General features: G+C 52.4%; 1 protein-coding gene across 1 annotated transcript in view; it reads right to left on the reverse strand.

The window, feature by feature from the left end:
• Positions 1-22,367, reverse strand: part of LOC139232819 (zonadhesin-like) — a 197,652-nt gene that overhangs the window by 5,030 nt on the left and 170,255 nt on the right. Inside the window, exons 50-56 of the mRNA XM_070863314.1 lie at positions 20,090-20,219; positions 17,962-18,169; positions 16,030-16,203; positions 13,742-13,872; positions 11,464-11,663; positions 7,958-8,096; positions 5,554-5,664 (exon numbers count right to left, since the gene is read on the reverse strand). Coding sequence (XP_070719415.1) covers positions 5,554-5,664; positions 7,958-8,096; positions 11,464-11,663; positions 13,742-13,872; positions 16,030-16,203; positions 17,962-18,169; positions 20,090-20,219 — 1,093 coding nt within the window. The remainder of the gene's footprint in view (positions 1-5,553; positions 5,665-7,957; positions 8,097-11,463; positions 11,664-13,741; positions 13,873-16,029; positions 16,204-17,961; positions 18,170-20,089; positions 20,220-22,367) is intronic.

Below are 22,367 nucleotides of genomic sequence, written 5' to 3' on the forward strand. Positions count from 1 at the left end.
GGAAATTCCCGGGAGGCGCTGCCGGTGCGGCGCTGGGCCGGTCGGAGATTAGCGGCCTGCTAGCGCCTCCGCCGGGCGCTAACGGGTAGTGCTCGGCAACCGAATTTCGGCCCCGTGGAACCTTACGGCACGGAAGGAGGCCATTCGGCCCATCGTGCCCGTGCCGGCCGACAAAGAGCTCTCCAGTTAATCCCAGGCCCCCTCTCCTACTCTTTCCCCATAGTCCTGCAATTCTCTGCCCTTTCTGCATTGGTCCAATTTCCCATTGAAACTTACCATTGAGTTAAGTTACCATTGCGTTAAATTTACCATTGAGTTAAATTTACCATTGAGTTAAGTTACCATTGAGTTAAGTTACCATTGAGTTAAGTTACCATTGCGTTAAGTTACCATTGCGTTAAATTACTATTGAGTTAAGTTACCATTGCGTTAAATTTACCATTGAGTTAAGTTACCATTGCGTTAAATTTACCATTGAGTTAAGTTACCATTGCGTTAAATTTACCATTGAGTTAAGTTACCATTGAGTTAAGTTACCATTGAGTTAAGTTACCATTGCGTTAAATTTACCGTTGAGTTAAGTTACCATTGAGTTAAGTTACCATTGCGTTAAATTTACCATTGAGTTAAGTTACCATTGAGTTAAGTTACCATTGCGTTAAATTTACCATTGAGTTAAGTTACCATTGAGTTAAGTTACCATTGAGTTAAGTTACCATTGCGTTAAATTTACCGTTGAGTTAAGTTACCATTGAGTTAAGTTACCATTGCGTTAAATTTACCATTGAGTTAAGTTACCATTGAGTTAAGTTACCATTGCGTTAAATTACTATTGAGTTAAGTTACCATTGAGTTAAGTTACCATTGCGTTAAATTACTATTGAGTTAAGTTACTTTAACTTAAGTGACTTATTAATGTCAGATCATAACTGCTCGCTGCGCAAAAATAATTCTCACCCTTTTAGCTAATTATCGGAAGTAACTCGCCCTGTGAAAAAACAAATTCTCCTCGTCTCTTATGTTCTCTTGTCTCATCTCTGGCTCCGTTGCCCAATTATCTTAAATCCGTGTCCTCCAGTTACCAACCCTTCTCCCAGTGGAAGCGGTTTCTCCTTAGTTACTCTATCCAAACCCTTTGTGATGTCGACCTGCCCCAGCACCTACAGGAGGAGCGAGAGGTGAACCGCAATGACGACTTACTTTCGCAGTACTGCCCTCCGTAGAAGGGACGACACAAACATTCGATTCCACTCGCGGTGTCCTCGCACGTGCCGCCATTCTGACAGGTGTCCACCAAACATGTAGGCCCAACTGAGAAGCAAATGAGTGACAAATGACTCAGTCAATAATTCAGCAGTAAAACATGAATTCCTTGGTTCCTGATAAAAATTCCGCTGCGCCCCGCTTGGTAACGTCCGCGCGGCGGGACTTTTTGCAGCAGTCGCGGAAGCCCCCCCCCCCCCGCTCGCGAAACTGGGGTTACCCCCTTCCTCCTCCCCCCCCGAGAGGAGGTGGAGCGTAAAAGGAGGTGGTCGCTTCACCTCCTTTTCGGGGCGCCGAGGGGGGGGGGGGGAGGGGGTGCGCGGAAGCAGAGGGAGCAGGGGACGCAGCGCAACGCACTGGGCCACGTAGCGCTACTCCGTAGGAGGGGCTGGCCCCCTTCGTTACAGGGGAGGGTCCCAGATGCCGATTGTGTGTCGGGGTGGGGTCCTACCTGGTCCACCGGGGAGCGGGAGGGGCGGGGGGGGGGCCGCGACACCAAACCCGCACTCAAGCGGGGCGCCGGGCTGCCAGATCGCGGCACGGAACCCCCCCCCCCCCCACCACCGTCCCCCCCCCCCCCCCGCCGCGTTCGAAGCCGGGGAAAAAAGGCGGGCATTTTTTTTCCCCCCCAAGATGGCCGACGCCTCCCCTTTAAAGTAGCGCCCCGCGAGTCTTCGGTCTGCTGCCCCGTTCACGTCTCCCACCCCCCCGGAGAAGCGCTCGCTGTCAGCGGCCTGGTGAAAATGGCGGGCGCTACGCACGGTGACGTTGTGTTCAACGCCCGGCCCAGCTTCAGGGGGCGCGGGCCAATTTTTCGTTCCGGGGCGCTACGCACGGGCAATGACGCTGCCGTCGCTGGCGTAGCGGAGCGGGGCGCTACCCCGGTTGAACACGTGCGGAATTTAGTCGTTAGCAGTGTCACACCCCATTAGCGCCCCCCCCCCCCCCCTCCCCCACCCAGGGGCACTAATGGGAGGTGCAAACCACCCGAATTTCTCAACAACACACACATTCTCCCCTGCTCCCCGCCCCACACACAAGCGAAAAGCAAACGCTTATTTTCTGCTGACTATTGCTTAGCCATTAATATTGGGGTCATATCGCAAGCTGTTCATGGGACCTCCTCATCCGTTGCCGCACTGACTTACATTTTCTTTCCACAAAAATATGATGGAAAGAGGGTTTAAAAAAAAAAATTATAAAATGGTTCCCGAGGCACTGCAGCAGGTGCAAGAAAGATTTTCAAGGATGATACTAGAATTGAGAGGCTATAACGATCAGGAAAGACTGAACTAACTGGGGTTCTTTTCTCGAGAGTTTAGGAGCAGGAGGAGGCCATTCAGCCCCTCGAGCCTGTCCCGCCACTCGATGAGATCACGGCTGGTCTGCGACCTAACTCCATATACCCGCCTTTGCCCCGTATAGAAACATAGAAAATAGGTGCAGGAGTAGGCCATTCGGCCCTTCGAGCCTGCACCGCCATTCAATGAGTTCATGGCTGAACATGCAACTTCAGTACCCCATTCCTGCTTTCTCGCCATACCCCTTGATCCCCCTAGTAGACTACATCTAACTCCTTTTTGAATATATTTAGTGAATTGGCCTCAACAACTTTCTGTGGTAGAGAATTCCACAGGTTCACCACTCTCTGGGTGAAGAAGTTTCTCCTCATCTCGGTCCTAAATGGCTTACCCCTTATCCTTAGACTGTGACCCCTGCTTCTGGACTTCCCCAACATCGGGAACATTCTTCCTGCATCTAACCTGTCTAAACCCATCAGAATTTTAAACGTTTCTATGAGATCCCCTCTCATTCTTCTGAACTCCAGAGAATACAAGCCCAGTTGGTCCAGTCTTTCTTGATATGTCAGTCCCGCCATCCCGGGAATCAGTCTGGTGAACCTTCGCTGCACTCCCTCAATAGCAAGAATGTCCTTCCTCAAGTTAGGAGACCAAGACTGCACACAATACTCCAGGTGTGGCCTCACCAAGGCCCTGTACAACTGTAGTAACACCTCCCTGCCCCTGTACTCAAATCCCCTCGCTATGAAGGCCACCATGCCATTTGCTTTCTTAACCGCCTGCTGTACCTGCATGCCAACCTTCAATGACTGATGTACCATGACACGCAGCTCCCCTTTTCCTAATATGTCACCATTCAGATAATAGTCTGTTTCTCTGTTTTTACCACCAAAGTGGATAACCTCACATTTATCCACATTATACTTCATCTGCCATGCATTTGCCCACTCACCTAACCTGTCCAAGTCACTCTGCAGCCTCATAGCATCCTCCTCGCAGCTCACACTGCCACCCAACTTAGTGTCATCCGTAAATTTGGAGATACTACATTTAATCCCCTTGTCTAAATCATTAATGTACAATGTAAACAGCTGGGGCCCCAGCACAGAACCTTGCGGTACCCCACTAGTCACTGCCTTAATACCTTTGGTTAATAAAAAACTATCAATCTCAGATTTAAAATTAACAATTGATCCCCAGCATTGATTGCCGGAAAAGAACTCCAAACCTCTCCCACCCTTTGTGTGTAGAAGTGTTTCCTAATTTCACTCCTGAAAGGTCTGGTTCTAATCGTTAGACTCTGGCTCTAGTCCCAGACTCTCCAACCAGCAAAAATATCTACCCTCTCTTATCTACCCTATGGTGTTCCACTTAATATCTTGAAAACTTCAATCAAATCACCCCTTAACCTTCTAAATTCCAGGGAATACAACCCTAATTTGTGTAATCTCTCCTTAACCCTTGGAGTGCGGGTATCACTCTGGTAAATCTACGCTGCACATTTCTCATGTCTCATCCGTCTTTCGGATGAGACGTTAAACCGAGGCCCCGTCTGCCCTCTCAGGTGAACGTAAAAGATCCCGTGGCCACTATTTCGAAGAGGAGCAGGGGAGTTCTCCCCGGTGTCCTGGGGCCAATATTTATCCCTCAATCAACATCACAAAAAACAGATTATCTGGGTCATTATCACATTGCTGTTTGTGGGAGCTTGCTGTGCGCAACTTGGCGTTTCCCACATTGCAACAGTGACTACACTTCAAAAGTACTTCATTGGCTGTAAAGCGCTTTAGGACGTCCGGTGGTCGTGAATGTAATATCTCCAAGTTTGCAGATGACACTAAGCAGATGCAGTATAATGTGGATAAATGTGAGGTTATCCACTTTGGTGGCAAAAACAGGAATACAGAATATTATCTGAATGGTGACAGATTAGGAAAAGGGGAGGTGCAACGAGACCTGGGTGTCATGGTACATCAGTCATTGAAAGTTGGCATGCAGGTACAGCAGGCGATGAAGAAGGCAAATGGCATGTTGGCCTTCATAGCGAGAGGATTTGAGTATAGGAGCAGGGAGGTCTTACTGCAGTTGTACAGGGCCTTGGTGAGGCCACACCTGGAGTATTGTGTACAGTTTTGGTCTCCTAATCTGAGGAAGGACATTCTTGCTATTGAGGGAGTGCAGCGAAGGTTCACCAGACTGTTGCCTGGGATAACAGGACTTCCATATGAAGAAAGACTGGATCGACTAGGCTTATAGTCAATGGAATTTAGAAGAATGAGAGGGGATCTCGTAGAAATATATAAAATTCTGATGGGATTGGACAGGTTAGATGCAGGAAGAATGTTCCCGATGTTGGGGAAGTCCAGAACCAGGGGTCACAGTCTAAGGATAAGGGGTAGGCCATTTAGGACCGAGATGAGAAGAAGCTTCTTCACTCAGAGAGTGGTGAACCTGTGGAATTCTCTACCACAGAAAGTTGTTGAGATATATTCAAAAGGGAGTTAGATGTGGCCCTTACGGCTAAAGGGATCAAGGGGTATGGAGAGAAAGCAGGAATGGGGTACTGAAGTTGCATGATCAGCCATGATCATATTGAATGGTGGTGCAGGCTCGAAGGGCCAAATGGCCTGCTCCTGCACCTATTTTCTATGTTTCTATGTTTCTATGAAAGGCGCGATATAAATGAAAGGCTTTCTTTAAACTATTTATCCAAATCCCTTTCTGAAAAGTCACTATTGAATCTGCTCCCACCGCCCTTTCAGGCAGCGCGTTCCCGATCACAACAACTCGCTGTGCAAAGAGAATTTTCCTCATCTCATCTCTGATTCCATCGCCAATTATCTTAAATCCGTGTCCTCCAGTTATTGACCCTCCTGTCAGTGGAAACAGTTACTCCTTAGTTACACTATCAAAACCCTTTGTGATGTCGATCTGCCCCAGCACCTTCAGAAGGAGCGAGAAGTAACCAGAATGAAGGGAGACTACTTACTTTCGCAGTACTGCCCTCCATAGGAGGGACGACACAAACATTTGATTCCATTTGCAGTCCCCTTGCAAGTGCCGCCATTCTGACAGGAGCCCGTGGAACAAGTAGGCTTAACTGAGAAGCAAACCGGTGAGATATTTATCATTCAATAATTCAGCAGTAAAACATGTTATACTCACACAGTTATACAGGGCCCTGGTGAGACCGCACCTAGAGTATTGTGTGCAGTTTTGGTCTCCTTACCCAAGAAAGGGTATATTTGCCATAGAGGGAGTGCAGCGAAGGTTCACCAGACTGATTCCTGGGACGGCAGGACTGTCGTATGAGGAGAGATTGGGCCTGTATTCACTAGAGTTTAGAAGAATGAGAGGGGATCTCATTGAAAGGTATAAAATTGGACAGACTGGATGTGGGGCGGATGTTTCCCCGGGGCTGGGAAATCTAGAACAAGGGCTCACAGTCTAAGGATACGGGGTAGGAAACTTAGGACCGAGATGAGGAGAAATGTTTTCACCCAGAGGGTGGTGAACCTGTGGAATTCTCTACCACAGAAGGCTGTGGAGACCAAGTCACTGAATATATTTAAGAGGGAGATAGATAGATTTCTAGAAACAAAAGGTATCAGGGGGTATGGGGAGAAAGGGGGAATATGGTGTTGAGATAGAGGATCAGCCATGATCATATTGAATGGCGGTGCAGGCTCGAAGGGCCGAATGGCCTACTCCTGCTCCTATTTTCTAAGTTTCTATGAATTCATTGGGGAGGGGGGAGGAAATTGGTTGGCACCCCGTTTGGTGGGGGGCGGTTACAGCCGCGAGTTCCTGCGCCAGACGCGGAAGTCCAGCCCCGCTCGCGATATTGGGGTCACCGTCCCCCGAGAGCGAGCGGAGCTCATGATAACGCGCTCCACTCGCTCTGTGGGGGGGGGGGGCGAGCGGGTTGGAAGCACACGGAGGTGGGGGGGGGGGGGCAGCGCTACATGCTGGGACGCGTAGCGCTGCCACGTGGAAAGGGGCGCGACCCTTCATTAAAGGGGAGGGGCCAGGTGCAGACTCTGCGGGTCACTGCCTGGACCCCCAGGGGAGCTAGGGGGGGTGCTGTGCCATCAGGTCTGAGAGACTCAATTGCGGCTTTCAAAAGGGAGTTGGATAAGTAGCTGAAGGAAAAAAAATTGCAGGGCTACGGGGAAAGGGCGGGGGGAGTGGGACTGGCTGAAGTGCTCTTGCAGAGAGCCGGCACGGGCTCGATGGGCTGAATGGCCTCCTTCCGTGCTGTGAGCGTTCTAGGCTGATACTCACTGGAGTTTAGAAGAATGGGAGGGGATCTCATAGAAACATATAAAATTCTGACGGGACGGGACAGGTTAGATGCAGGAAGAATGTTCCCGATGTTGGGGAAGCCCAGAACCAGGGGTCACAGTCTAAGGATAAGGGGTAAGCCATTTAGGACCGAGATGAGGAGAAACTTCTTCACTCAGAGAGTTGTGAACCTGTGGAATTCTCTAGTTGTTGAGGCCAGTTCGTTAGATATATTCAAGAGGGAGTTAGATGTGGTCCTTACGGCTAAAGGGATCAAGGGGTATGGAGAGAAAGCAGGAATGGGGTACTGAAGTTGCATGATCAGCCATGATCATATTGAATGGTGGTGCAGGCTCGAAGGGCCAAATAGCCTACTCTTGCACCTATTTTCTATGTTTCTATGAGGGGTGTAAGTTCAGTGTTCTGACTGTGAAGTAGGATTAATAACTTTATTGTGCTCATAAGGAGCTGGCTAATGGAACGCATTCTTTTTCAGCACCCCAATCTGTATCAAACACTCCCAGCACAGGTATAACAATATTAGATGGACTTAACCCCCAGCCATATGTCTCAGGGCGATAATGTGCGATAATTTTCCATTTTCCAAGCGAGATTGCAAATTTGGCTCAACTTTGTGTAGACGCCTTATAGCCAATAGACAGATGAAACCTTTGTCCCAATGCAGGGGGTTGAATTTGAACTTCGACCCCAGAGGTGAAAGGCCAGTGTCTTATCCTTCGGGACGAGATTTTCCTTCGCTGGAGAGTCTAGAACTAGGGAGTGGCGGGTGGGGGGGGGGCGAAGGTCACAGTCTCAGGATAAGGTGTCGGCCATTTAGGGCTGAGATGAGGAGGAATTTCTTCACTCAGAGGGTGGTGAATCTTTGGAGTTCTCTGCCCCAGAGCGTGCTGAATCATTGAATATATTCAAGGCTGAGATCGATAGACTTTTAGACTCTGGGGCAAATCGAGGGAGCTGGGGATCGGGCGGGAAAGTGGAGTAGAGGTCGAAGATCAGCCATGATCTCATTGAATGGCGGAGCAGGTTCGAGGGGCCGAATGGCCGACTCCTGCTCCTGGTTCTTACGTCCGTACGGTTTCCGTTCTTACTTTTGCCGCAGGTTCTGGTGGAGTTGACGATGGTGCAGGTCATATTCTCAGGACAATGCATACGTGAACACTGAATGGTTTGTGACATATTGCATTTGCAGTCTTCGGTGCAATCCTCATTGATGAACCTTTCCCTGACCTGTATTTCAAATTTAAAAAAAACGACAATCAAGGTAGGTTACTGCACTGTGTGACACATGAAGAAGTAAGTCTATCCTAGCCAGCACATTGGTATTGGACCTCATTTTGGCCTCACCGTCCCCATGACTACGGAGGGACAATAAGAGATCACGCTCATGGCATGGAGATTAGGAAGGTCCAGGCACATCTTGGGCTATCCTGAGTTATCAGAGGGACTCAATCCCTCTCCCTAGCATCGCTCTGAGGCTGAATCAGACTGTCTGCAACCTAGGTGTCTTAGTGGACCCTGAAATGTGCTTCTGGCTACATTCCGCGGCATAACTAAAACCGCCTATTTCCGTCTCCGTAACATCGCCCGCCTCCGCCCCTGCCTCAGCTCATCCGCTGCTGAAGCCCTCAGCCGTGCCTTTGTTACCTCGAGACTCGACTATTCCAACGCACTCCTGACTAGCCTCCCACATTCTACCCTACGTAAACTAGAGGTGATCCAAAACTCAGCTACCCCGTGTCCTAACTCGCACCGAGTCCCGCTCACCCATCACCCCCTGTGCTCGCTGCCCTGTGTCCTAACTCGCACTGAGTCCCACTCACCCATCACCCCCTGTGCTCGCTGCCCCGTGTCCTAACTCACACCGAGTCCCGCTCACCCATCACCCCCTGTGCTCGCTGCCCCGTGTCCTAACTCGCACCGAGTCCCGCTCACCCATCACCCCCTGTGCTCGCTGCCCCGTGTCCTAACTCGCACCGAGTCCCGTTCACCCATCACCCTCTGTGCTCGCTGCCCCGTGTCCTAACTCGCACCGGGTCCCGCTCACTCATCACCCCCTGTGCTCGCTGCCCCGTGTCCTAACTCGCTTCGAGTCCCTTTCACCCATCACCCTCTGTGCCCGCTGCCCCGTGTCCTAATTCGCACCGAGTCCCGCTCACTCATAACCCATTGTGCTCGCTGCCCCGTGTCCTAACTCGCACCGAGTCCCGCTCACCCATCACCCCCTGTGCTCACTGCCCCGTGTCCTAACTCGCACTGAATCCCGCTCACCCATCACCCCCTGTGCTCGCTGACCTACATTGGCTCCCAGTTAAGCAACGCCTCAATTTCAAAATTCTCATCCCTTTTGTCAAAAGTCGCCCCTCCCTATCTCTGTAATCTCCTCCAGCCCCACAACTCCCCGCGATGTCTGCGCTCCTCTAATTCTGCCCTCTTGAGCATCCCTGATTATATCACTCAACCATCGGTGGCCGTGCCTTCTGTTGCCTGGACACCCAAGCTCTGGAACTCCCTCCCTAAACCTCTCCGCCTCTCTACCTCTCTTTCCTCCTTCAAGACACTCCTTAAAACCGACCTCTTTGAGCAAGCTTTTGGTCACCTGCGCTAATTTCTCTTTATGTCACTCGGTGTCAAATTCATTTGTTTTGTCTTAAAACTTTCCTGTGAAATGCCTTGGGACATTTTACTACGCTAAAGGCGCTATATAAATAGAATTTGTTGTTGATTTATCGCCTCTGGGTTAGAAATAGGGGTATTTGTCCAGGGTGGCCACCGTTGGTGGCTATTGAACGATCCCTGGTGGAAGTCGACATGTGGCTGTTTGGCAAGGACAGAGTCAGGCTCAGCTTGCATATCCTTCGGCAGCACCTCCCAAACCCGCCACCTCTACCCCCTAGAAGGACAAGGGCAGCAGGCGCATGGGAACACCACCACCTCCACGTTCCCCTCCCAGTCACACACCATCCCGACTTGGAAATACATCGGCCGTTCCTTCATCGTCGCTGGGTCACAATCCTGGAACTCCCTCCCCAACAGCACTGTGGGAGCACCTTCACCACACGGACTGCAGCGGTTCAAGAAGGCGTCTCACCACCACCTTCTCAAGGGGCAGTTAGGGACGGGCAATAAATGCTGGGCCTTGCCCACATCCCAGCAAGGAATAAATAACAATGTTCCTTGTGGCCAACAGCTCACCAGCAGTCACGATCTCTCCTTCAGTGTCAGCTGTGGCTCAGTGTGTAGCACCCTCGCCTCTGAGACAGAAGGTCGTGGGTTCGAGTCCCACTCCAGGGACTTCAACACAAAGAAATCCAGGCTGACACTCCCAGTGCAGTGCTGAGTGAGCGCCGCACTGTCGGAGGGGCAGTACTGAGGGAACGGCGGTACTGAGGGAGCGCCGCACTGTCGGAGGGGCAGTACTGAGGGAACGCCGCACTGTCGGAGGGGCAGTACTGAGCGAGCGCCGCACTGTCGGAGGTGCAGTACTGAGGGAGCGCCGCACTGTCGGAGGTGCAGTACTGAGGGAGCGCCGCACTGTCGGAGGTGCAGTACTGAGGGAGCGCCGCACTGTCGGAGGGGCAGTACTGAGGGAGCGCCGCACTGTCGGAGGTGCAGTACTGAGGGAGCGCCCCACTGTCGGAGGGGCAGTACTGAGGGAGCGCCGCCATCTTTCGGATGAAACGTTAAACCGAGGCCCCGCCTGCTCTCTCAGGTTGCCGTAAAAGATCCCATGGACACTATTTCTAAGAAGAGTAGGGGAGTTCTCTCCGGTGTCCTAGGGCCAATATTTATCCCTCAATCAACATAACAAAAAAACAGATTATCTGGGTCATTATCACATTGCTGTGTGTGGGAGCTTGCTGTGCGCGAATTGGCTGCGTCGTTTCCCACATTACAACAGTGACTACACTCCAAATATACTTCATTGGCTGTAAAGCGCTTTGAGACGTCCAGTGGTCATGAAAGGCGCTATATAAATGCAAGTCTATCTTTCCTTCTCCCTCCTTTAAACCTACTCCTTAGAGCAAACTTTTGACCATCTGTCCCAATATCTCCTTAAGTGGCTCAGTACCAATACAGGTTGAACCTCCCCTTATCCGGAAACCCTCGGGACTCAGCCTGTTCCGGATAAGGGTTTTTTCCGGACGAGGGGTGGTCACGTTAAACTGGATGGTACAGGTACTGAGCAAGGGGATATCGGGGCTGGCTGGCTTAGGGCTGGGAGTGCGGCAGAGAGATCGTGGAATGGGGAGGGGGGGTGCGGGGGCGGTGGATGGCGGGGTCACGCCAGCGATTGCGGGAGTCGGTAGCGAGGAACGAACTTCAATTTGTTCATGTCGGAGTTCTGCGCATGCGCCACCCGGTGGCCGGGAATGGCTCAGGACGAGTGGTGCTTCTGGATTAGGGAGTTCTGGATAAGGGAGTTCTGGATTAGGGAGTTCTGGATAAGGGAGTTCTGGATTAGGGAGTTCTGGATTAGGGAGTTCTGGATTAGGGAGGTTTGACCTATATTTTGTTTGATAATCACTCCTGTGAAGCGACCTTTGGAACATTAATGGCGCTATACCCACGTGAGTTGTTGACGCCGCGGACTAACCTCGTAATACTTGTCCCGATACGTGCAACCGCACTCACTGTACGGCACGCAGTCAAGCCCGCTGTAGATGTAGCCTCTGTTGCATTCGCACCCTTCCTGGCACGGCAAGTCACATTCTGATGGGGCAGCCAGGTTGGCGCAGGTAGGCGGGCAGGCGTCCATGCAGGACTTGTACGAGCTGTGAGGAGGGCACGCCATTGCTGCAAGATAGAAACACGCAGCCAGTCACAAAGCGCCAACATCCCTTCCGATCGAAATGAAGTTACTTCGCCACGCTCAGTGGCGCCCTGAATTGGACGTCTGCCTCTGATCTCTCCGCGCAGTTATACAGCGCCTTTCAAGACCTCAGGAGGTCTCAAAACACCGAGGAAGACTGTAATATATGGACCCGTGAGCATACCCACAGGGTTGTAGAGCTGTCGAGTTGGGAGTGGCTTGGCCAGTCACGTGATGTTCACAAGACTCAATAAAACCCCGGCCAGTTAGGTTCAGGGGGATCCACGATGGGGCAGGTGTTTGTGAGCCTGGTGGATGAACTGGTAATGTGTTGTGTGGTTGTTAAACCTTTTGCTAATAAACCTACTAGTTCTTAATAGCAATGTGTTGCTATGAATTCTTAAGCAACGAACCCTTGAAGCAAATACATTACAGAGGCCATTCGGCCCATCGAGCCCGTGCCGGCTCTCTGCAAGAGCACCTCAGCCAGTCCCACTCCCCCCGCCCTTTCCCCGTAGCTCTACAAATGTTTTTCCTGCAGGTACTTATCCAACTCCCTTTTGAAAGCCGCGATTGAGTCTGCCTCCACCGCCCTCTCAGGCAGCGCATTCCAGATCCTAACCACTCGCTGCGTAAAAACGTTTATCCTCGTGTCGCTTTTGGTCCTTCTGCCAATCGCTTTAAATCTGTGTCCTCTGGTTCTCGACCCTTCCACCAATGGGAACAGTTTCTCTCGGTCTACTCTGTCCAGACCCCTCATGATTTTGAACACCTCGATCAAATCTCCTCTCAACCTTCTCTGCTCCAAGGTGAACAACCCCAGCTTCTCGAGTCGTGTCGAAGTTCACCCCTTGGCCCAGTGGGTAAATCCATCGCCCTGTGTGTTAATACAGTGCCAGTGGCAACTGTGGCTCAGTGGGCAGCACCCTCGCCTCTGAGTCAGAAGGTCGTGCGTTCAAGTCCCACTCCAGGGACTTGAGCACAAAATCTAAGCAGACACTCCCAGTGCAGTACTGAGGGAGCGCCGCACTGTCGGAGGGGCAGTGCTGAGGGAGCGCCGCACTGTCGGAGGGGGCAGTACTGAGGGAGCGCCGCACTGTCGGAGGGGCAGTACTGAGGGAGCGCCGCACTGTCGGAGGGGCAGTACTGAGGGAGCACCGCACTGTCAGGGGCAGTGCTGAGGGAGCGCCGCACTGTCGGAGGGGCAGTACTGAGGGAGCGCCGCACTGTCAGGGGCAGTGCTGAGGGAGCGCCGCACTGTCAGGGGCAGTACTGAGGGAGCGCCGCACTGTCGGAGGGGCAGTGCTGAGGGAGCGCCGCACTGTCGGAGGGGCAGTGCTGAGGGAGCGCCGCACTGTCGGAGGGGCGGTACTGAGGGAGCGCCGCACTGTCGGAGGGGCAGTACTGAGGGAGCGCCGCACTGTCGGAGGAACGGTACTGAGAGAGCGCCGCACTGTCGGAGGGGCAGTACTGAGGGAGCACCTCATTGTCGGAGGGGCAGTGCTGAGGGAGCATTGCACTGTCGGAGGTGCCATCTTTCGGATGAGATGTTAAACCGAGGCCGCATCTGCTCTCTCAGGTGGATGTAAAAGATCCCACGGACACTATTTGGAAGAAGAGCAGGGGAGTTACCCCCGGTGTCCTGGGGCCAATATTTATCCCTCAATCAACATAACAAAGAAACAGAGTACCTGGGTGATTATCACATTGATGTTTGTGGGAGCTTGCTGTGCGCAAATTGGCGTTTCCCACATTACAACAGTGACTACACTCCAAAAAGTACTTCATTGGCTGTGAAGCGCTTTGAGATGTCCGGTGGTGGTGAGAGGCGCTATATAAATGCAAGTCTTTCTTTCTGTGATCCCAGCCTGTGTGGAGGTGCTTTGGCTCAGACCCCACTGAATCAGGGGGAGGAAATAAATCGCGCAAGGTCCTGGTGAAAGTGAGCGGGTGTCGATTCGAAGCGCGGTGTGACTGATCAGCACCCGCCCCGTGGTTCCCGTTCCCCCCCCCCCCCCCCACCCCGAGACCCCCAGGACTCGGGTCCAGCGTCCACACTCACCACAGCCGGTCTCGAGCCTCCAGTTGGGCAGCTCGGTCCCGTTTGCCTGGCAGAGCTGGGCGTACACCCCATAGCTGGCGCACAGCAGCTCAGAGTTATTGTAGAACTGGCACAGGTCGAACAGACAGTTCCTGTTGGGCAGAGAGGGCAGCTTTTACAATCTCAACTTTAACAGAGCGGCAGAAACACACAACGGCTGATTGGAGCTGGATTCTATAACAACAGCATGTGTTAAAAAAAAACCCATCGCATTTTATTACTTGGAAGGGGACACTTTAAAACACCGTCGTCAGACATAGGAGCATAGGAACAGGAGGAGGCCATTCAGCCCCTCGAGCCTGTCCCACCATTCAATGAGTCCACGGCTCTGTGACCGAACTTGGGGGAACTAGGGGGCACAGCCTCAAAATACGGGGGAGCCAATTTAAAACCGAGTTGAGAAGGAATTTCTTCTCCCAGGGGGTTGTGAATCTGTGGAATTCTCTGCCCAGGGAAGCAGTTGAGGCTAGCTCATTGAATGTATTCAAGTCACAGAGAGATAGATTTTTAACCAATAAGGGAATTAAGGGTTACGGGGAGCGGGCGGGTAAGTGGAGCTGAGTCCACGGCCAGATCAGCCATGATCTTAGTGAATGGCGGAGCAGGCTCGAGGGGCTAGATGGCCTACTCCTGTTCCTAATTCTTATGTTCTTATGTTCTTATAACTCCATATACCTTTGCCCCATATCACTTAATACCTTTGGTTAACAAATCTATCAATCACTGATTTAAAATTAACAATTGACCCCCAGCATCGATTGCCGTTTGCGGATGAGAGTTCCAAACCTCTCCCACCCTGTGTGTGTAGAAGTGTTTCCGAATTTCACTCCTGAAAGGTCTGGCTCTAATCTTTAGACTGTGCCCCTAGTCCCAGACTCCCCAACCAGCGGGAATAGTCTCTCTCTATCTACCCTATCTGCTCCCCGTAATATCCTGAAAACCTCGATCAGATCACTCCTTAACCTTCTAAATTTCAGGGAATACAATCCTAGTTTGTGAAATCTCTCCTCGTAACTTAACCCTTGGAGTCCAGGTATCACTCTGGTAAACCTACGCTGCACTCCCTCCAAGACCAATATATCCTCCCTAAGGTGTGGTTCCCAGAACTACTCAGTGCTCCAGGTGTGGTCTAACCAGGGCGTTGTACAGCTATAATCATTCCATTACCCTGACTGTGCAGACCCCTCTCTACATTAATCTGATAGTACAGAGCTCCCTCTACATTACCCTGACAGTACGGAGCTCCCCCTACATTACTCTGACAGTACAGGGCTCCCTCTACATTACCCTGACAGTACGGAGCTCCCTCTACATTACCCTGACAGTACAGGGCTCCCTCTACATTACCCTGACAGTACGGAGCTCCCTCTACATTACCCTGACAGTACAGAGCTCCCTCTACATTACCCTGACAGTACAGAGCTCCCTCTACATTACCCTGACAGTACAGAGCTCCCTCTACATTACCCTGACAGTACGGAGCTCCCTCTACATTACCCTGACAGTACGGAGCTCCCTCTACATTACCCTGACAGTACAGAGCTCCCTCTACATTACCCTGACAGTACAGAGCTCCCTCTATATTACCCTGACAGTACAGAGCTCCCTCTACATTACCCTGACAGTACGGAGCTCCCTCTACATTACCCTGACAGTACAGAGCTCCCTCTACATTACCCTGACAGTACAGTGCTCCCTCTACATTACCCTGACAGTACAGAGCTCCCTCTACATTACCCTGACAGTACAGAGCTCCCTCTACATTACCCTGACAGTACAGAGCTCCCTCTACATTACCCTGACAGTACAGAGCTCCCTCTACATTACCCTGACAGTACAGAGCTCCCTCTACATTACCCTGACAGTACAGAGCTCCCTCTACATTACCCTGACAGTACGGAGCTCCCTCTACATTACCCTGGCAGTACAGAGCTCCCTGTATATTACCCCGACAGTACAGAACTCTCCCTACATTGTCCGCAGTATTCCAATATTTCTCCCATTTACCTCGGACACAACCAAGCCAATTGCATCCCATAGTACCTCGACGGGACTTCCCAGTCTGTCGCTGCCCATTGCCTTTGCCAAAAAGGGCTACTAGGGACATGATGCCGGTAGTTAAGAAAACCACACGGGCCCCCCCAAGCGTTTGAGGAAGGGGAACTCTGCAGGCTCACTGGAAGTCTACTCTCCATAGACCCCGCGCTGTGTCAAACCCACCGCAGCTTGTGCGGCAGAATTATGCTTACCGGTAATAGACCTCCGGGTGAACGTGAGGATGGCAGTCTCGGAAGGGCCCCTGAGAGTCCAAAATGGCCCCGCAAGAAGACGTGCTGCTGATTTCGGCCTGCTGGTCGGGGCTGCAGTCTGCCAAAAACCCCGTCTCGGGCTCGGGATCGCTCTCTTCGCCAATGGCTTCACGCCTGCTCCCCACACGGAAAAGCACAACTTAGCAACCGAAACAAGGACAGGCGCGATAAAGGACAGACTGTGTACCGCCAAGGGGCTTGGGAACAGTTTTGGTCTCCGTATTTAAGGAAGGGATATACTTGCATTGGAGGCAGTTCAGAGAAGGCTCACTCCTGGTTGATTCCTGGTTGATTCCAGGGGGTTGTCGTGTGAAGAACGTTTTGAGCAGGTTGGGCCTGTACTCATTGGAGTTTAGAAGAATGAGAGGTGATCTTATTAAAACATATAAGATTCTGAGAGGGCTGGACAGGGTAGATGCAAAGGGGATGTTTCCCCTCGTGGGGGAATCTAGAATTAGGGGGGGGCATAGTCTCAGAATAAGGGGCCGCTCATTTAAAACGGAGGAATTTCTTCTCTCGGAGGGTCGTGAATCTGTGGAATTCTCTGCCCCAGAGAGCTGTGGAGGCTGAGTCAGTGAATGTAATTAAGGCGGAGATAGACAGATATTTGAATGATAAGGGAGTGAAGGGTTATGGGGAGCGGGCGGGGAAGTGGAGCTGAGCCCATGATCAGATCAGCCACGATCTTGAATGGCGGGGCAGGCTCGAGGGGCCAAAATGGCCGACTCCTGTGTTCTGTGCCGGAACTCGCCATTCGCAGGCAAGAAGTGCCTGTGATATCATAAGGCCACGGAAGGAGGCCATTCGACCCATCGTGCATGTGCCGGCTCTTTGAAAGAGCTGTCCAATTAGTCGCGCTCCCCTCACGTGTCAGCGGACAAATCTTGATCAGTCCTTTGCCAATTTTCCGTCTGCCGTTAAAATGATCGTGCGACAACGACGGACAGAGAAATACCACTCGAACACGTTCACTTGTAGCTACTGGCAAAGAGGCAACCAAAGAACTGGATAGCGCCTTTCACGACCACCGGACGTCCCAAAGGGCCTGACAGTCAACGGAGTACTTTAAAAAAAAAGTGTAGCCATTGTTGTAATGTGGGAAACGCCAATTTGCGCACAGCAAGCTCCCACAAACAGCAATGTGATAATGACCCAGATAGTCTGTTTTGTAATCGGCTCTTCTTCGAAATAGTGGCCGCGGGATCTTTACGTCCACCTGAGAGAGCAGACGGGGGGGGGGGGGGGGGCCTCGGTTTAACGCCTCATCCGAAAGACGGCACCTCCGGCAGTGCGGCTCCCCCTGAGCCCTGCGCTGGATTTATGTGCTCAAGTCCCCGGAGAGGGACTCGAACCCACGACCTACTGACTCAGAGAGGAGAGAGAGAGAGAGAGAGAGAGAGAGCGCTGCCCACTGAGACGCGGGCTGACGCCGCGACCAGGGAAAGGTGGTCCCGTGCCCGGCCTGTGGAGTTCCAGCGGAAACCCGAACCCAGCCATGGCTCGAGGCACGGCAATTATTGACCTGGGCGCGGGCACCATTTCGAAGAAGGGCAGCTTGGGAGTTCTCCCCTGGTGTCCTGGGGACCAGCATTGTATCCCTCACCTCAATAAAATCGCCCACCCCACAGATGTATCTGGTCATCATCGCGTTGGCTGTTCAATGGGATCCTGCTGTGCGTAACAACAACAAAAATCGGCTGCCACGTCTCCTACATTACAGCAGCGGCTCCACCTCAAAAAAGAGCTTCGGGGGCTGCGAAGGGTCGTGGGGAGGTCCGGAGGCTGTGCCCATATCTCTCTTGCCTGGTTGAGCGCCGACCACATGGGACCACCGGGCCGCCAATGGCCACATGGCCCTTCGCTCCGACTCACTTGTATCTCCTTGTGTCGGACGCCCGCCTTCGGTCGTGCTTGTCTTCTTCATCGCCCTCTTCGTCAATTACTTCCCAGCTGTTCCCAAAGACGTTGAGGTTGGAAACCCGCGTGCCATCCGGCAGGGTGAAATCGTTCCTGTGCCTCCCGTCGTAATTGCCGCATAACCCTCGCACCTTCTTCTTGTACAGGCTGGGAATGATAATATCTGGAGTGGGGGGGTGGGGGCAAATGCGTTAGGCGGCATCCTGTCTTATTTATTTACTCGTTTACGGGATGTGGGCGTCGCTGGCCAGGCCCGGCATTTATTGGCCGTCCCCTAACTGCCCCTCGAGAAGGTGGTGGTGAGCCGCCTTCTTGAACCGCTGCAGTCCCGTGTGGTGAAGGTGCTCCCACAGTGCTGTTAGGGAGGGGAGTTCCAGGATTGTGACCCAGCGACGATGAAGGAACGGCCGATATATTCCCAAGTCGGGACGGTGTGTGACTGGGAGGGGAACGTGGAGGTGGTGGTGTTCCCACGCGCCTGCTGCCCTGGTCCTTCTAGGGGGTAGAGGTCGCGGGTTTGGGAGGTGCTGTCGATGAATATGCAAGGGTGAGGGGATAAGAAATAGGAGCTAGATTGGGCCATTTGGCCCCTCGAGCCTGCTCCATCCACCATTCAATACGACCAGCAAGGAGATCTTACTGCAGTTGTGCAGGGCCTTGGTGAGACCACACCTTGAATATTGTGTACAGTTTTGGTCTCCTAATCTGAGGAAGGACATTCTTGCTGTTGAGGGAGTGCAGCGAAGGTTCACCAGACTGATTCCCGGGATGGCAGGACTGACATATGAAGAAAGACTGGATCGACTGGGCTTATATTCACTGGAATTTAGAAGGATGAGAGGGGATCTCATAGAAACGTATCAAACTCTGACGGGATTGGACAGGTTAGATGCAGGAAGAATGATCCCGATGTTGGGGAAGTCCAGAACCAGGGGTCACAGTCTAAGGATAAGGGGGAAGCCATTTAGGACCGAGATGAGGAGAAACTTCTTCACTCAGAGAGTTGTGAACCTGTGGAATTCTCTACCACAGAAAGTTGTTGAGGCCAGTTCGTTAGATATATTCAAAAGGGAGTTAGATGTGGCCCTTACGGCTAAAGGGATCAGGGGGTATGGAGAGAAAGCAGGAATGGGGTACTGAGGTGAATGATCAGCCATGATCTTAGTGAATGGCGGTGCAGGCTCGAAGGGCCGAATGGCCTACTCCTGCACCTATTTTCTATGTTTCTTGTTTTTTCCCCATGCGCCTGCTGCCCTTGTCCTTCTAGGGGGGTAGAGGTCGCGGGTTTGGGAGGTGCTGCCGAAGAAGCCTTGGCGAGTTGCTGCAGTGCATCTTGTAGACGGTGCACACTGCAGCCAGGGGGGCGCCGGTGGTGGTTGCAATCAGCAGTTTTGGCCCAACCTAAAATGTGGCGGGGGTCTTTACGGTGGAGCAGGAAACGGCGGAGAGGTTAGGGAAGGAGACGGTGGGGGTGGGTGGGTGAGGCACCGAAAGAGAGCCAAGTTTTAAAGGAAGGAGAGAGTCGCACAAGACCGAGGAGCTTGGGACTAGAACTCCAGAGGGGACTGTGACAGAGGGATCAGGACTGCTGGTGCAGCGGGGGGGGGGTCGAGGGGATGCGCAGTCGACGGGAGTTAGAAGAGCAGGGGCCTGAGGGAGGATGGGAGAGCGGGAAAGTTATACGGGCCGTCGCACAGCGCTCCCCCCCCCGCCGCAGCCATCAAGATCCACGGCGCGGCCCTGGACAACGTGGACCATTTCCCACACCTCGGGAGCCTCCTATCAACAAGGGCAGACACTGACGACGAGGTCCAACACCGCCTCCAGTGCGCCAGTGCAGCCTTCGGCCGCCTGAGGAAAAGAGTGTTCGAAGACCAGGCCCTCAAATCCGCCACCAAGCTCATGGTCTACAGGGCTGTAGTGATACCCGATTTCCAGAAGCAGTACCGGTTGTGGACCAGGAACTCGGGTTGAGTTGGAGTCTCGAGGAGTTGGAGATTAATCAACAGGACGCTGGTGCGGGCAACAGGGAGGAAAGTCTTGGGGACACTGAAAAATTGGCTTCAAATTTTTTTTCCCTTACCTGCATTTTCTCTTCCATCGAAGTTGACCGAGACACCAATGTCTGTCTCCAGGTACAGGGTCGTGGCTTTCTGGTAAACATTGAAACCTTCACGTGATTTGTACGGCGGTTTAATCTTTTCGTCATCCAGCTGTGCCAAGAAAGGAGATAACGTTATTTAAAAATATCGGCCGGGATAAAGAAACACCTTGATTTGAAATACCGGACTAGCAGGGCAATGAATCAAACTTTGCTTAAAGTTCCTCCGTGACAGCTTGCTCCATTGCTCAGTCACCCCCCAGCACCCCCTCCCCTCCCCGGGGCACCTTCCCGTGCGAGCGCAGGAGATGCAACACCTGCCCTTTGACCTCCTCCCTTCCCACTGTCCAGGGCCCCAAACACTCCTTCCAGGTGAAACAGCGATTTACTTGTACTTCTTGCAAATCAGTACACTGTACTCGCTGCTCACGATGTGGTCTCCTCTGCAGTGGGGAGACCAAACGCAGATTGGGTGACTGCTTTTAGGGAAGGAAATCTGCCGCCCTTACCCAGTCTGGGCCTACACGTGACTCCAGACCCACAGCAATGTAGCTGAACTCTTAACTGCCCCCTCTGAAGTGGCCCAGCGAGACACTCAGTCGCACCAAACCGCGACAAAGAACAGCGGTTCACGAAGGCGGCTCACCACCACTTTCTCGAGGGGCGATTAGGGGAGGGGCAATAAACGCCGGCCTTGCCAGCGATGCCCACATCCCGTGAAGATGGGACAATTTTGCGGAACACCTCCGTTCAGTCCGCAAGCGTGACCCCCGAGCTTCCGGTGGCCTGTCACTTTAACTCTCCGCTCCACTCCCACTCTGACCTCTCCGCCCTCGGCCTCCTGCACTGTCCCAACGCAGCTCAACACAAGCTCGAGGAACAGCACCTCATCTTTCGTTTGGGCACTTTACAGCCCTTCTGGACTCAACATCGAGTCCAACAATTTCAGATTCTAACTTCTGCCCCATTTGCAGACGATAATGATTCTGCCATTCCCACTGACACCCTATCTAGACCGATCTTTTGTTCCTTAACTTGTCCCATTGCCTCGCACCATTAGCCCTTTGGTCTCTCTAATCTCTCCTGCCTTCCCCCCCTATCACAGACCTTCCCCTTTGCTCTTTCCTCCCCTCCCCCACTTTCCCTGCCCCCTACGCTTGCTTAAAAACCTGCCACATCCCTATAACTTTTTCCAGTTCTGACGAAGGGGTCATCGAGCCGCAACGTGAACTCGGTTTCTCTCTCCGCAGAGGCTGCCCGGCCTGCCGAGTGTGGCCAGCGTTCTCTGTTCTTGCTGAAAGGGAGCTGTGGCCCGGCGGAACAGCCCGAGAGCACCAGAGGAATCAGAGACTGAATAAAACTCCGTCGGGCAGCTATTCAAAGTTCCCAGTCCTTTGGCAGTCCCCGATGGAGTTACGGTCATGTAACAGTAGCTGCAATACTTGTAAGTAAAGCCCTCCCGGAAATGATATGCCCAGGAACGCCCAACAAGCTTGTCTCTGATTGATCTCAAACCTCACTTATCCATTCTCTCTGTACCACCCACTCCCAATGCCTACCGCCCTCATTAACATGAGAACATAAGAATTAGGAGCGGGAGTAGGCCATATGGCCCCATCGAGCCTGCTCCGTCATTCAATAAGATCATGGCCTGATCATCGACCTCAACTCCACTTTCCCGCCCGATCCCCATATCCCTTGGGTCCAAAAATCTATCGATCTCGGCCTTGAATATACTCAGAGACTGAGCCTCCACAGCCCTCTGGGGCAGAGAATTCCAAAGATTCACCACCCTCTGAGTGAAGAAATTCCTCCTCATCTCAGTCCTAAATGGCCGCCCCCTTATCCTGAGACTGTGTGACCCCCTGGTTCTAGACTCCCCAGCCCGGGGGGGAAACATCCTCCCTGCATCTACCCTGTCAGTCAGTGAACAAACCTTATTGCCTCCTGAACCCAAATGCACTGTTCCCTTTGATGTCTTTCACTGGTAACATTAATTCCCCCAAACCCCTCCAGCTCCTCTCCTTTAAGTCCCTCACTCTTTATGTCGATCCCTCTATGCAGGGGAGAAATATTTCTCGACACACAGGGGCAGGACAGGAACATAGCGGAAGGCCATTAAGCCCCTCGAGCCTCTAACCGTTCAGTTAGATCACGGCCGATCTGTTGCTTAACTCCGTCTACCCACCTTGGTTCCATAATCCTTTATACCCTTACCCAACAAAAAACTATCAATCGCAGTTTTGAAATTTTCAGTTGA

The sequence above is a fragment of the Pristiophorus japonicus genome, chromosome 20 (assembly GCF_044704955.1).
Source record: "Pristiophorus japonicus isolate sPriJap1 chromosome 20, sPriJap1.hap1, whole genome shotgun sequence".
Classification (NCBI taxonomy): domain Eukaryota; kingdom Metazoa; phylum Chordata; class Chondrichthyes; family Pristiophoridae; genus Pristiophorus; species Pristiophorus japonicus.